This window comes from Trachypithecus francoisi, unplaced genomic scaffold, assembly GCF_009764315.1.
Source record: "Trachypithecus francoisi isolate TF-2019V2 unplaced genomic scaffold, Tfra_2.0 Lachesis_group2, whole genome shotgun sequence".
Classification (NCBI taxonomy): domain Eukaryota; kingdom Metazoa; phylum Chordata; class Mammalia; order Primates; family Cercopithecidae; genus Trachypithecus; species Trachypithecus francoisi.
The window spans coordinates 96,290,669-96,305,260 of NW_022681465.1; the positions used below are offsets into that span (position 1 = coordinate 96,290,669).

Sequence of the window (14,592 nt, forward strand, 5' to 3'; positions counted from 1 at the left end):
CAGTCTCTGGGCCGTCTAAACACCTGGAGGATAGCAGCACACCAAGGTCTGGGCATAAGGGCTAACGCCTCCTTCCTCTGGTCTTTGATAGGGAAAACTGACTCTCAAGCTTGTGTGAAGTTCTGGTCAGGCACAGTGGCTCACACCTGTAATCCCAGTGCTTTGGCAGGTGAAGGTGTGTGGATCACTTGAGCTCAGGAGTTCAAGACCAGCCTGGGCAACATGGCAAAACTCTGTCTTTACAAAATATTAGCTGGGTGTGGTGACATGTGCCTGTAGTCTCAACTACCTGTGAGGCCGAAGTGGGAGGATCACCTGAGCCTGGGAAGTTGAGGCTGCAGTGAGCTCTGATAGTGCCACTAAATTCCAACCTTCGTGATGGAGCGAGAACCTGACTCAGAAAAAAAAAAAAAAAAAATACAGCCAACTATCGACCCAGTTATCCACCTGTTAGGTTTTGTTTTTCCTTCCCACCCAAATACATGATATCTTTTCCAACAGCACTTCTCCAACTCTCTGACCCCAATTAGGTGGCCTACAATTCATTTCTGGCACTAACTACCCAGAGTTAACATCAGATTTATAGGTTTAACGGCTCAGTCCCACAAGACTGCCCTCATCTCAGAGGCCAGTCACAAGTATGGGATCCACAGGTTACCAACTCTTCTGTCCATGTTGGCTACGAATTTAGGTGTTCCTACAACCTCCTTCTCAGATTTGGTAATTCACTAGAATGACTCACAGTGCTCAGGAAAGAGCTTTACTTACTAAAGGATACAACTCAGGAGCAGCCAACTGGAAGAGAAACATAGGGCAAGGTATGGGAAAGGGACATGAAACTTCCACGCTCCTTCCTGGTGTACCACCCTTCCAGCACCTAGATGTCTTCCACAACCCAGAAGCTCCCCAGACTCTATTGTTGTTTAGGGATTTTACAGAGGTTTCTTTATGTAGGCATGATTGATTAAGTAATTGGCCATTGGTGATGAACTCAGTCACTAGCTCCTCTTCTTTCCCTTGAGATTGGGGGATGAGGTTGAAAGTTGCAAGCATCTAATCAAGGCTTGGTCTTTCTGGTGATAAGATGCCTTATCATAATAACTCAGGCAATTTCCAAGCATTTTAGGAGTTCTGCACCAGGAATTGGGGACAAAGACCAAATAACTCTCTTATTATAGTACCTCATTATGTTTACTTGTCTTGTAAAAAAAAAAATGTAAAGTCACCCTCCTTAGGATATTAACCTTCCTGGCTATTTCTGGCTTTCTCTTTCTATGTACTCTCCATATCCCTTTAACAGACTGACCAGGAACTTCTGATCTGTTCTCATTAGGATTACTACGACATAACTAGCTTTCCTGTGGCAGACCCCTTTATCTCTCTCTCCAAACAAATCATTCAAGAGAACAAGCATCCTTAGAGCCTTAGAGTTGAATGCCCACAACCCTAGCTCTTCCTCCCAGAAGAACCTTAGGAAGATGTCAGTGGGAAGGGTGAACTTAAATGGCTGAGGGCCTCACCCCCACTCCTTTTCACGCAGGCATCATCCCCACTTTTCTAGGCCACCTCTGTTGGCCTCTGGGTTACTGAGAAGGTCATTTTGAGTGTCCAGGGAGATCTCTTGGCTCTTATTTGTTCGAGTCTCCAGAAGGGAACTCTAGGAGCTGGGTCCTGAAACCCTGGAATGCAAGACCAAGAACTTTACTAGTTGAAATGGGATGGGGATGAGGCCCAATCTGAGCGAATGCCTCTGTGCATTCTGCCTCACTGGCTCTCCTCCTTCCTCTTCCATTAACAAAATAAAAACAAAACAACTCGGGGAAACAAAGCTTTCCTTTTAGGTTATCAAGAGGTCTTCCGTTTGGAGCAAAACCGCACTCCGTCCTGTGGCACCAGTCTCAGTCTCAGATGGTGAGGGCCTCAAGCCCACACTGGCTTATTTGAAATCCATGTTTAGGTCCCAGCATGTGGCATGTGCTCCACTCTGATGACACTTTTCGTTTCTAATAATAGAGCAGATGAAGTAATATTGCAATTGATGTTCCCGGGGATTTGATTGGATAAGTGCATAAAGTGTGGAGGGGGAAGGGGGTTGCATGGACAGATCACATTAGTATTCCCGTCCTATCAATGTGCGGGCCCGCGAACAACGTCAGCCGGACCGATTCTCTGCGTCTGCCAGTCCCGCCACAGATTCATCTGGGATCTTCAAACAGACGAGCCCTTAGAGACGAGGGATCAAGGCAGCCGATTAGAACCAATTGCTTGCTTTGGGGACAGCCAGTCCTTCCAGGCCTGGCGACAGTGGAGGGAGGGGAAAGACAACCGAGTGCCGCTGCGGGAAGACACTGAAGCAAGAGCGACACCCCTTTCCGCCCCCCACCTTGCAGCGCAGGCTTTGAAAGCTGCTCCCCCACCTGAATGGAAACTCGGAACCGCCGGGCGGCGCGTTCCTTCTCGCCCAGCCTTGCAATCCATGCCGAGAGGAAGGCAGTGCGAGCCCGCACCAGCGCCCAGCTCCCGGGACAGGGTCGGCAATGCTGCTGAGCAGAACTTGATCGCGCCCCTTCCTCGCTGCTAGTGGAAGCGATGCTGCACGGCACAGCCAGCGCTTCCTCGGCTCTCCTTCAAGCTGAAGGTTACCGACCCGTGCAGCCAGCCCCAGCACTGTGAGCTGCGCGCCTCAGGTCCAGGTTCCGGCTGCTTGGCTGCTGCGCCCAGGGCAACAACCCGGCCGCCCGCGCCGGGGCGCACTGCACCAGCGGCTTCGGCTTGGTGGATGTGTATGCATGAGTTCTGCACCGAATGGGCGCAAAAAGCGCCCCAGCCGGTCCACCCGCTCCTCGATCTTCCAGATCAGCAAGCCCCCGCTGCAGAGCGCAGATTGGGAGCGCAGGGGCAGCGGCTCCGAGAGCGCCCACAAAACCCAACGAGCCCTGGACGACTGCAAGATGGTGGGTGAAAACTGCGCCTCTTTTTTTTTTTTTTTTAATTGAGAGGGGGTGGGGGGAGTCATGTATGTTAATCATTTGCCTGAGTGCCAGCCACTCCCCCACCCTCAGCGCCTCAATGCCGATCACGTGGCGCATGCACTATTTTTAAATCTGCAGTCCCCCAAATTCAGGGTGACACCCCGGTCGTAATGGCCCTGCAGAGAGAAGTGTCACAGCAAGGGTCTTGTGGATCAGTGACTGTAGGTTGTGCCTCTACCCCCTCGAAGAATGGTGGATGCGAAAGACACAGTGAACTGGCTCGCTCACCGGGGAGGGAGAGATGAGGAGGTGGGGATGTTGCTTTCTGGGGAGAGAGTAGCAAACAAACCCAAATACAGCGCACGGGGCGCTGCCGAGGGGTCGAAGGTTCCAGCGCAGAGGCTGTGGCTGGTCTTCCCGTCAGGCCGTCAGGCCGAGAGGTTCAGTGGCCCAGCAAGAGGTGAACGGTTTGCCTATTACACCCTACCTGTGGCCTCCCCCGCCCCTCCCGCCATGCAACTTAAAAGCCATGTCCTAACAGTAGCAGAGGGGAGCGTCTGTGTAGCAGTCCTCAGCATCATTCTCTGTTGGCCTGGGAGTGGCATGGTAGCCCTCCAAATATGCTTTCTTGCTCTTCATAAACTGAGTCTGAAAGGGTGAGGGGAAGTAGATCTGGAATTAGAGCTTCCATGGCCAGGCTTGCCTATGAAAATAAACACTTGCCTTGGACAAAGAGACTTACCATTTTGGTGCTTCTGCTTTAAACCATTCCTAGGTTCCTTAGCTGGAGATCTGGGGAGCTGACTCAGGGGTCAGTGAAGGCCCCTGTTTATGTACTCTAAAATAGGAAACTTTCTGATGAGAAATGTTTGGTAAAAAAAACAAAACAAAACTCACTTCTTTTCCAGCTTGTCCAAGAGTTCAACACACAAGTGGCCCTGTACCGAGAGCTGGTCATTTCTATTGGGGATGTCTCGGTCAGCTGCCCCTCACTCCGGGCGGAAATGCACAAGACAAGAACCAAAGGCTGTGAAATGGCCCGTCAGGCACACCAAAAATTGGCTGCCATCTCAGGGTAGGAGACTCGGCATTATTTGGTCATTCATATACATGATGCATGGATGCTGACAGAATTTTATGGTAGCCAAGGCCTCAGAGATGATTTCCACATAGTTGAGATTTTAATCTTGAGATCGAAATTCTCTTAGAGAGCTATACACAAACTATAGGCCAAACCATAATTTGAAGGCTATGTCATTCTTGTATATATGTACATATATTTAGAAGATTTGGATCAAGTGACTTTTTTAAAACTTAATTTTCAATACTCTGGCCACATACTGGAATTTGGAGCATAAGATTTGGGGTGGATGGTTGGGCATCAAACTGAAGTTAAATCATCATGCCTCAAAATTATTTTGTCATCTGCTGCTGAACAAAAGGCCTGTGCTATAGAGAAAAATCTTTCCCAAATCCCAGATTTACTAAACTATTTATACCATGAGATAAATTCCTATGATACCGCCTAAAATAAAATCCCTAAAATAAGGTCTTAGATATAAATTACTCTTCACTGTGGTGATATGAAGGGGTGAGTTTTAGCATAAGAACAGTTTTTAAAGATTGGGGACGTTCACAATCTCAGTAAAACGAAGATGACTTTGTCCCCCAAATTTTTATTTATTTTCATCAGATTTATGGTTTTTCAAGCCTGTATTAGGAGATAACTCGGTATGTGAAAACTTCTCTCTTTGGATCCTACCTACTCCTTCTTTCATCTCTTAATATTGGGAAAAAAGTTAGCCATGGATTTTGTTAACAGTTCCTATTTTCAAGATAAGTACTTAGAGCAAGGAAACATGGGAATCTTTATACAAATACATCGATACCTTAATTTAAGTGCTTGGTTCAAACTGGATATAGCATTTATCTGTTTATCTATGTGAGTATATCTTTATCACAGCAGTTCAAATTGGTCAGACTCACCTGATAATGTTACAAATTGATCACTTGTAGGAATTATATCTAATTTACTTATTTGAAAGAATCACTGTTTGCCATCTTTAATTCCAGTAATATATATAGTGACTAATACTAGTTTATAAAGACTGGAAAGCCATATATTGCCTCTCTTAATAATTAGTTTACATTTGACCACAGGCATTTTATATCATGAAAAATGATATGCTGTACTCATCTCCTTGAAGAGAGGGATAAACAAAATATGCTATAACCCTATTTTATTTAGTAAAAATATTGAGAAGCCTTATCCTTTTCTGTTTTAACTCTTATACTATTCTTAACAAGAAGTAAATCTAGGTAATGGAGGGGAATTAAGTGGTTCGGGAGTTTGGGGAAGAAATGCAGCTGTGATAAATCCCAGACAAGGAGAGAGAGAAAAAAAATCAGAAATGTGAAGGAGCACTGGTAAATTTAAAGGCACAGATAAACAATAATTCCAAATGAAAAGCAGATTTAGGACAGGAAATTTTCTCTCAGAGCTAAGGAGTAGCAACTCTGTAAACTTTGTGTCCTAGATTACAGGATGGGATTGCATTTAGGATCCCTTTGAATTGGAACTCAAAATGAGAACATGTTCTAATCAGAGAAGGTGGGCTGGAGGAATGAACAAGGAGTTTGACTCAATCTATTTTGCTACACACACAAAATTCAGGGTCTTCTAAATGTTCAGGAAAGAAAAGGTCTGAAACAATTGGCTAAAAGTTGAGTTTGGAGGATTTCAGATGGATTTTTTTTTTCTTTCAGAGGTATTCTAGTTATGTTACCCCGGCTGGTCTTAAACTCCTGCACTCAATCCTCCCGCCTTAGCCTCCAGAGTAGCTGGGACTATAAGAATGCACCATGGCACCTGGCATGAGGTGGATTTTATTTACTCTGGTGTTTTTAGCTCTTTGCTACTTGCTTGCATGTTATCTCAGTGTTGATGTTAATGGGCGCAGTTTTATAAGAATTCATAGTAAATTAAGGTTCTTAGAGCCTTGCCAAAGGAAAACTAACTCCGTAAAATATTCTAGGATAGAATTTGACACATTTCCCCCCTTACAATAATAATTAAATGCAATTTGATATTCGTTATAAAAAATGACAGCAATATAATTGAAGGAAATCCCTTTAGTTCCTCACCATCTGGGCTCCATTAATGAAGGATGTGATTCCCTTTGGCGGAATTCCGTTTCTGATATCACTTGTTATGTGGGTTCTTGTTTCAAGCTTGATGTGAAGGCTGGTAGGGAGGCTGTAGGAGTCACTTTAAAGTTTGAAGCAGGGATGAGAAAAGCTAAGGTTTTTGGTGAAATTTAGAGAGAAGAACTGGATTTCTTGAGCACCCACTATTTGTCATCATAACCCAGCTATTTCCTTTCAGCTGAGGGAGGGATTATTATTCTTATTCTACAAATAGGTCTAGAGAGATTGAGGAACTTGCCCAAAGTTACACAGTTAAGAAGTGACACAGCTTTGATTCTGCCCCATGTTTGCATGCTTCTGATATTCATGCTTTTTCCTCTATATAATGCTGCCATTCAAAAAGGTGCTATGTGTAAAGGATACACGATAAAATATAAATGAATCTTAAAAAGAGTATGCTAACTGAAAAAGCAAGTCACAAAATACCACATATCATATGATTCCATTCATGTGAAATGCCCAGGAAAAGCAAATCTATAGAGACAGAAAGTAGATTAGTGGTTACCTAGAACTGGAGGCGAGAGCAGGTAGAGACTACAGATGTGCTCGAGGAATCTTTTTGGGATGATGGAAATGTTCCAGAATTGGATTATGGTGATGGTTGTACAATACCGCATACTTACTAAAAGTCATTGAATTGTAACTAATAACGAGTGAATTTTATGGCATACAAAGTATACCTCAATAATTGTTTTTTAGAAAGGTATTATCATCATCACCATCATTAACACTAGTTTTTTTTTTGTCAACTTTATTATTTTCTACATATGTAGCTTTTAATGAAGGGGTATGAGCTATAGGGTGGAGGAAAAGTAATACTTGGCTCCCCACACATTTCTCAAGACACCTGCCTCATGGCTATTGTTTAAGCACCAATGCTTTGCTCTGTGTGGGAATACAAGTTGGGAAAGGCAGGACTTGAATGAGTAAGTGAATTTATTCATTTTCTACCAATACAGACCCCCACTTCCTGGTCTGCCAGCTGGCTTTGGGGCCACAGGAGGTAGACAGGATTGAAGGTGGACAGGGTAAAAAGAAGATGAGGCAAGATAGAGAGGAAGAGGGAAAACAAGGAGTTAGCGTTAAACAAGCCACTAATGCTACATACCTTTCATCCCTGACCAACTGAAACCCTCAAGGAATGGTCGAGCTCACAGGAGAAGAAAACTCAGACTCTGTTTTTTGTAACTGGCCCTGTATAAGAAGGCCATCTTCAAAATACAATCAACACAGTTTCTCAAATTGTGTTTAGATCAGCAGAGTTCAGACACAGCCTTTTCTTTCAAAGGTATCAGATACCTGCATTCTTGACGGACCTAGCCAGGTGAATACAAAGTCTCCTCTGACTGTCTTGATTTACTAAAGTTATGATATCTTTACAACTCTGACCCTTTCCCAGACATTAAAGCTAAGAGGGGCCTTAAAGATCACTTGCAAGAATGGGCCTCAAACTTTTTTAGCAGCAAATCCTCCCTTCAATCTAAATGTAGAAAGCCACATTTATAAAGACAGTCATAGCGGCATTACTCTGCACTGCTTGGGGTGTGTGTGTGTGTCCATGCGCATATCAGGAGTAGGCCGGGTCCTGCCTTTTGGACTTCCTACCCAAAGTGACTTCTAGACACTTCATAGAATCCCTAGGGCTCCATGGCACTTTATATTTGAGGAGTCTAAGATTCAGAGGATTTAAGTGACTTTTGAGGCAACTTGACAAAGAATACGTGAAGACTTTGAAGTCAGGCAGACCTGGACTGAGTATCATCTTTTATGACCTTGATGGAATGCTTAACTCTCTGAGTCACAATTCCTTCATCTGTAAACTAGTGTCATGCCCGCTCGTGGGGTACTTGAGAGAGTTAAGTGAGCTAGGTATGTGAAGCAGGGACCACATGTCCAGCCTGTCAATGGCACTGCCAGTCAGAGGCTGCTCTAAGACTGGGACCTGGATCTCCTGCTCCCTGGTCTAGTACCTATTGCATCAACCACACCTGAGAATGAGGAGAGATGAGCACAGCATACAAAGTATGAGTGGCCCCAGGAGCCAACATCCTCCAGCACACCTCGGGAGTTACTGCTATGGCTGGGGCGCTGGTGGTCAGGATTCTCTTTGTGCTGCTGTGCTTCTGCAGTGTCTGTGTTGGACTAAATCTTTCTCACACTGCTACTTTTGATTAATGGTTCTCAAGAGAATCTAAATGTAGAAGGATTTACTCCAGATCTTAAGTTTAAGTATGACAGCATGAGAGACAGTAGAGTGTGATGGGAAAGAGCACTGATTCTAAATCAGATTAGATAAGGCTTTACCACTTGCTAAGGACATGTGTGAATTTGTATGCAGATTGATTCACAGAGTGGTTAGTGGTAGTCTGGTACCATGGTTAAGTACATAGACTTTGGGGCCAGACTCGCAGTCTGGCTGTGCTGCTATTCACACGTAGTATGAAGTCAGGCAAAGATATTGTCTCTCCCTCTCTGCTTCGGTTTCCTCAACAGCAAAATGGAGTTAATGAATAATGGGACCAGAGTGTGTGGCATTGTGAGGATCAAGAAGTTAGGAGACTACAAGCATATAGTAAATGCTATTCAGTGCAAGTTAGTGGTAATATAATACAACATTTAAAAATTCAGATTGTCAAGATATATTTATATACAAAGTGTTAATCCATCAAATATTTTCCAAATGAGTACTTCGGCTGGAATAAATCTTTGCTTACCTTGGTTTCTTATATTCTGAGACATTTTCTAGGTTGAAGTTTCCCAGATGGCTATCAAAAAGCCTGTTCTGGGATACCATAAAAATTATATGGAGATGTGAAGATTCATAAGTAGTTAAGTTTATAAATTTTTTATATAAATCAGCCTAGATTCTTCATATATCAAATAATATTTACAAAATCTTTTGGCCTAGTTCTAGTATAGGCTATATGACATTGGACAAGTCTGTTAAATTTCCTGCAGGCCAAAATGAGAGTGTTACATTGGATGACTTCTGAATCTCCTGGCTTCCTCATCCCATTATTCTACGTTAATTCATAGAGAATCACATGGACCTTGTTTGTAGAACTGAGCTATGAAAAAATAAATATCATGCAAGAAGTTTGATGATTGAATTCCAGAAATAATTTGTTGAGATCCAAACATAGTACATTCACAAGAAGAATCTTAATTTCCTATTTCAGGTTTTTCCCTCCAGCAATGATTTTCCTGACCAACCAGACCTATGTTTCTCTCTTTTTCTCCTTCTCTTTCCTCATGTTCTTTCCTTCTCTTCCTTCTCCTCCTCCTGCCTTTTTTTGGGGGGGTTGGGGTGGGCCGTTTTGCTTTTGATTTGCATTTAATTTTTGGCCCTGATTTTTTCAGTCCCACTTATAGTTGGTTTCCTGTTCCTACCCTTGTTCTGTTTGTTAGGAAGTTAGGAAATGAGAGAGTGAGATAAGGGAGAATAAAGTATTGCAGCTTAGCAATAGTCCTTTTAACACTTTGGCTGAGCCAGCAGCAATGATGTGTGGTGACAGAGTATGGAAGAAGAGCTTGGTGACCATGGAAGCAGTTCTCAGCCTTCTTTGATCCACACAGTGGAGGAGGCCTTATGTGGGCAGTGACAGCCTCTGCCGTTAGTAAAAGGGACCTGTGGTTGGCAGGCATGCCAGGCCACCCACTCTGTCTTTTTGTGAGATGCATCTAGACAAGTGTTCCCCCATTGCCTATTGAAGTTTAGCCGTTTTATGTTTTGAACAGAGTTAATGACTTTCACCTTGTTAGAGTCTTCTTAATAGATGTTCCAATTAGAGAGAAAATTAAATCTAAAACTAACTTTGGAAAAATTCACCGTCACTTTATTATGTGTACTCTGAAGTGCAAGAGAGCAAGGCTGTTTCACTCATCTTTGCACCCTGAGTGGTAAGCTCAGTGATGATATATTTGTCTTCTCTGTTCATTAAGTTTACTTGGTATTTTAAAATCTATTCTTAAAAGAAGCCGGGTCTTGATACAGACTTTAGTAAGAATTGAGAGATTACATTAGTTTACATCTTATTACATTTAACTATTTTTTAATATAATTCTAAAACCAATATGTTGGTTTTTAAATAACAGAGGACTCGAAGAGCATACCTAAGAGCCATTTCTGAGGCATAGGTGTTCATTATTATGACAAATCAGCGGGCATTGTGTATTTTAGAATTGCTCATAAAGTAATTATATTTAATTTATGTTATTTGATAAAATAGTACCATAACATCTCTCTGCTTAGTGGACACTTTATATTGAATAGTTAATTAATCAGTTACCATTGAGATCACCTTTTTGAACTGTTCTTTAAAATTCTAGGCCCTGAGAGTTTAGCTGTGTCTTATCCCAGAACAACACCTATAGAAAGCACAGCTCCAGAGCAGTATTTATACTGCCTGTTTATTTCCTTTGCTTTACAAAACATGACTTTAAAAAAGGTAAAACTTCATGAAAAACATGTAATTACTTGCCTATATGCATACATACACACACACACACAAACATATATATATATACACACACACACATATATAATACACATACACAGAGTAAACTTATTTGTGAGATTGATTCTGGTTAGGATCAAGTATCTGAGCCTTTAAATAGAACTAATTTAGTGAATAATAATTATTATGATTATTTATTTTTAGAGATGGGGTCTCACTCTGTTGCCTAGGCTGATCTTGAACTCCTAGGCTCAAGCAATCCTTGTGCATCAGCCTCCTGAGTAGCTGGAACTACAGGCATGCACCACGAGACACAGCTAATTTTTTAAAAACTTATTACAGAGACTGGGGTCTTGCTATGTTGCCAAAGCTTGTCCTGAACTTCAGGCCTCAAGCAACACTCCCAGCTCAGCCTCCCAAAGTGCCAGGATTATAAGTGTGACTCACCACTCTCGACCTAAATATATGTTTTCAACCTAATAGAAGACTCTAGATACAATCAGGTTAACAAAAGTCAATTTAACATTTGCAGCTGCAGATATATAGAAAACTAATAAACTACACCAATCTAAGTTTGAGCACAAGGGGAAATATATACTAACCCGGAAGAAGCCAAAGCCCTCATGTATTCTTCAGTCACTGAGAATATCTTGAAGTGCCCCCACCCTTATCCCATAAGGTACCAAGTCCTGTAGTGTTTTATCTTTTTCAATGTCTATTGTGTGCCTTCTTTTTTTTTTCCCCCATTTCTGTGGCCACCTCTTAGTTCACAAATGTATCCCCTCTGGCCATCAGCTGTTGTAGTACCTCCCAATTGGTCTCCTTGAGTTCAATCTCTCACCTCTTCTCTTCAATTTATTCACTAGATCCAGGCTAATCCTCCTCCTAAAATGCTCCTCTGATCTTGTCACTTCTTTGCTTTAAAACTTCTAAAGATTTTCTATTGCCTAAAGCAGTGTTTCTTCACATTTGAAACTAGATTTCCTGTATCAGAATCACGTGGGTGGCATGCCCTCAGACCTGAAGAACCAAAACCTCTGGGGAGGTAAGGATAGGAAATCCAAATTTTTAACAAACACCACTGCATCTCCCAGGAGATTGTTGAACATGCAACATATGAGGCCTATCTGCCTAGAACAGCGATTATCAACCTGGGCTGCACATAGGAATCACCTGGGAAGCTTTAAAAATTTGCTCATGCTTTAGTGCCATCCCTAGAGTTTCTGATATAATTGGTTTGGGATACTGCCTGGGCATTGGGGTATTTTTAAAAGCTTCCCAAGTGTGCATCTGTATCAAAAAAGATTATACTTGGCTATATTTAACAGAAAATTCAAAGTAGCAATTGCTAAAGACACCAGGGTTTATTCTTGCCCCGAAAAAATAAAAAGTCCTAGGTTGGGCAATTCGGAACTGGTACAGTGGTTCCATGAAACCAGATGGTTCTGCGCCCATTCTTTGTTTATGGTTTCTGTCCTCAACCTTGCTTTATGAGGCAAGATGAGCACAGAAGTTCAGCCATTCGTCCATGTTCCAGCACAGAAGGAGGAAGGAAAGAGGAAGGGCAAAAGGCCACCATGTCCAGATGGGTCAGCACTCCCTAATCAGTTTCAAACAAAACTTCCAGAACTGTACCATATGGTCACACCTAATTGCAAGCAAGAATGGGGAATACAGTCTTTTTTCATTGCCACCTTAAATAAAAAGGATTTCATTGCTAAGGAAAACGGAAAGAATGGGTATTGGGAAACAACTAACGACCTCTGTCACAGTACCCAACTTATATTCCTGGATGTTTTACCACTTAACTTTTAAACACTCCACTTCCTCATACTGGTCTAGTTTTTATTCCTTAAGTGTGTGTAACAGAGTGACCCTATTCTATTCATCTACATATATAGTTTCTATACATAAATCCATACTCGTTAGCCAGTAAAAGAAAAACTTCACTCCCCTGCATGTCAAGGTCTTACCTGCACTCTCATTAGAGTCTGCCATGCTCCTCACACTGAAAAGCAGAACAGGGGAAAGGGTCCAGAAATGACTGAAAAAAAGATTTTGCTGCTTTTAAATGAACTCATAGAAAAGATATGCAGTTTAGAAACCACTGGGAGGGCAGGAAGTTAGGTGAGTTGGCTTTGAAAGGACTTACGTATAATTTTCACAAGACAGGATGTGAAATGGGATAGAGCCTGCAAGGAGTATAGGTAGTAACACTCAAGAAATCAATTTTTTAAAACATCTACAAGAGATTGAGACTCTTTTAAAAAAATTTTTAAACCTCCATAAATAAATCAAAGAAAAAAATTTCATCAAGGAGTTAAAATCTGATAAACTGTTATGAATAAAAGGTGGGAAGCAGCTAGAAAACTCAAGGAAGCAGGAAGGGTTTTCTAGAGATGGGGATAAACTACAAGATGATCTATGGTCAAGATCATAATGAGCTCATTAAGGGAAATTGGACTTGGAACTCATTATCCCATATAAACAATGTTATACATAGTACTTAGGTCATAAACAGTATTTAACCCATAATTTCCTAAATTATAACCCTTTTCATCATATATAACTGTATTTTCTATGGGAAAATAGATTCATGCCCAACTCCAAAAGTCATCTTTCTTTCTGGGAACCTATACAACAGCTTTGAACAAAATAAAGTCCTTATGTTCATGGTGTGTGTGGTGGTGGCGGCGGGGGTGGGGCTGGCGATTAAGAAGAAACAAACAAAAGAGAGCATTTCAGATAGTGATACATGCAGTGAGGAAAAGAAAACAAGATGATATGGTGAAGGAATGATATATGCAGTGTGGGTAGTTATCTTCTGATAGGGTGGTCAAAAAGGTGCCTCTGAGAAGGTAACATTCAAACTGAATATCTGACTTTGAGAAGGGACCAGTCCTACGATAATTGTAGAGAAAAGCATTTGAGGCAGCAGCCAACAGCAAGGTAAAGGTCCTTGAAGACTGCATTATCAGTTTGGAATTATCTTCAGCTGCCAGTAACATAGGCCAGACATCAATGACTTAAACATATAAAGGTGGCTTTTTCTCACATAATTAAACACCTAAAGGGGTATGGATCGCAAACATTGGTTCATGATTGAAGAACATCATGACTGAGATTTCTGTAGTTCTCTGGGGCTTTTCCTCAAGGTCCCAAGATTGATGTTGCAGCTTCAGAAATTGTATCCATGTTCCAGGCAAGTAGAAAGGGCAGAGAGCACAGACATAAGCCTATTAAATGTGGCCCTTCTTAAAAGAGCTTCTCAGAAGCCTCACACAGCAACTTCCTGAATGTCCCAGCAGCCAGGGCGGTGTCATGTAATTTCCCTGACTGCGAGTTTCATGATCTGATTTGCATACATCTCTCTCCATACCAGCTGTCTGCTGAGAACACAAAGTTCCTAATCTATAAGCCAAAGTCATGCTTCCTGAGGCCTAGGGCAGGATCTCTAGCAAGACTGGGGAGACTGGAAGAGTATGGAGCTTGGATGTGAGGAGTGAGGAAAAGGGGTGCTGGAGTGGGAGAAAGAAGTAAAGGTAGATCCATCAGCATTAACCTCTCCTTCCTGCTCATTTTCCTCTTAGTGCATTTGTTCCTTTCATTAAACATGGAACACGTATTATGGGCCAGACATTGTGAGAGCCTCCAGAAGCATAAAGATGAATCAACATGGCCCTTGCCCCTGAGGAGCTTATCACCCAGCCTCTGTATAGAGATAGACATTAAACAAATCATTGCAGAACAATGGAATCAACTCTGCAACAGAAATAGGCAGAGGATACAGTAGAGGAAGAGTAATCAGCTCTGCCTGACTGGGTGTAGCCAGGGAAAACAACTTCATAAAGGGAATGATGTCACTTGGGCTGAACTTTGAAGAGCAAACAGCAATGTCCTCTCTCTTTTAGTTATGCAGTCATAGGCCTCCTGCCATAGGTAAGCCTCAGAAGACA

General features: G+C 42.2%; 1 protein-coding gene across 2 annotated transcripts in view; it reads left to right on the forward strand.

Moving 5' to 3' along the window:
* The first annotated feature begins 2,180 nt into the window (after nucleotides 1-2,180).
* Nucleotides 2,181-14,592, forward strand: part of RGS7BP (regulator of G protein signaling 7 binding protein) — a 106,322-nt gene continuing 93,910 nt past the window's right edge. Inside the window, exons 1-2 of one of the 2 annotated variants that reach the window (XM_033179681.1) lie at nucleotides 2,181-2,954; nucleotides 3,881-4,047. In XM_033179681.1, the coding sequence (XP_033035572.1) occupies nucleotides 2,790-2,954; nucleotides 3,881-4,047 (332 nt within the window). In that variant the 5' untranslated portion in view covers nucleotides 2,181-2,789. The remainder of the gene's footprint in view (nucleotides 2,955-3,880; nucleotides 4,048-14,592) is intronic. The other variant, XM_033179682.1, reaches the window with a different exon arrangement.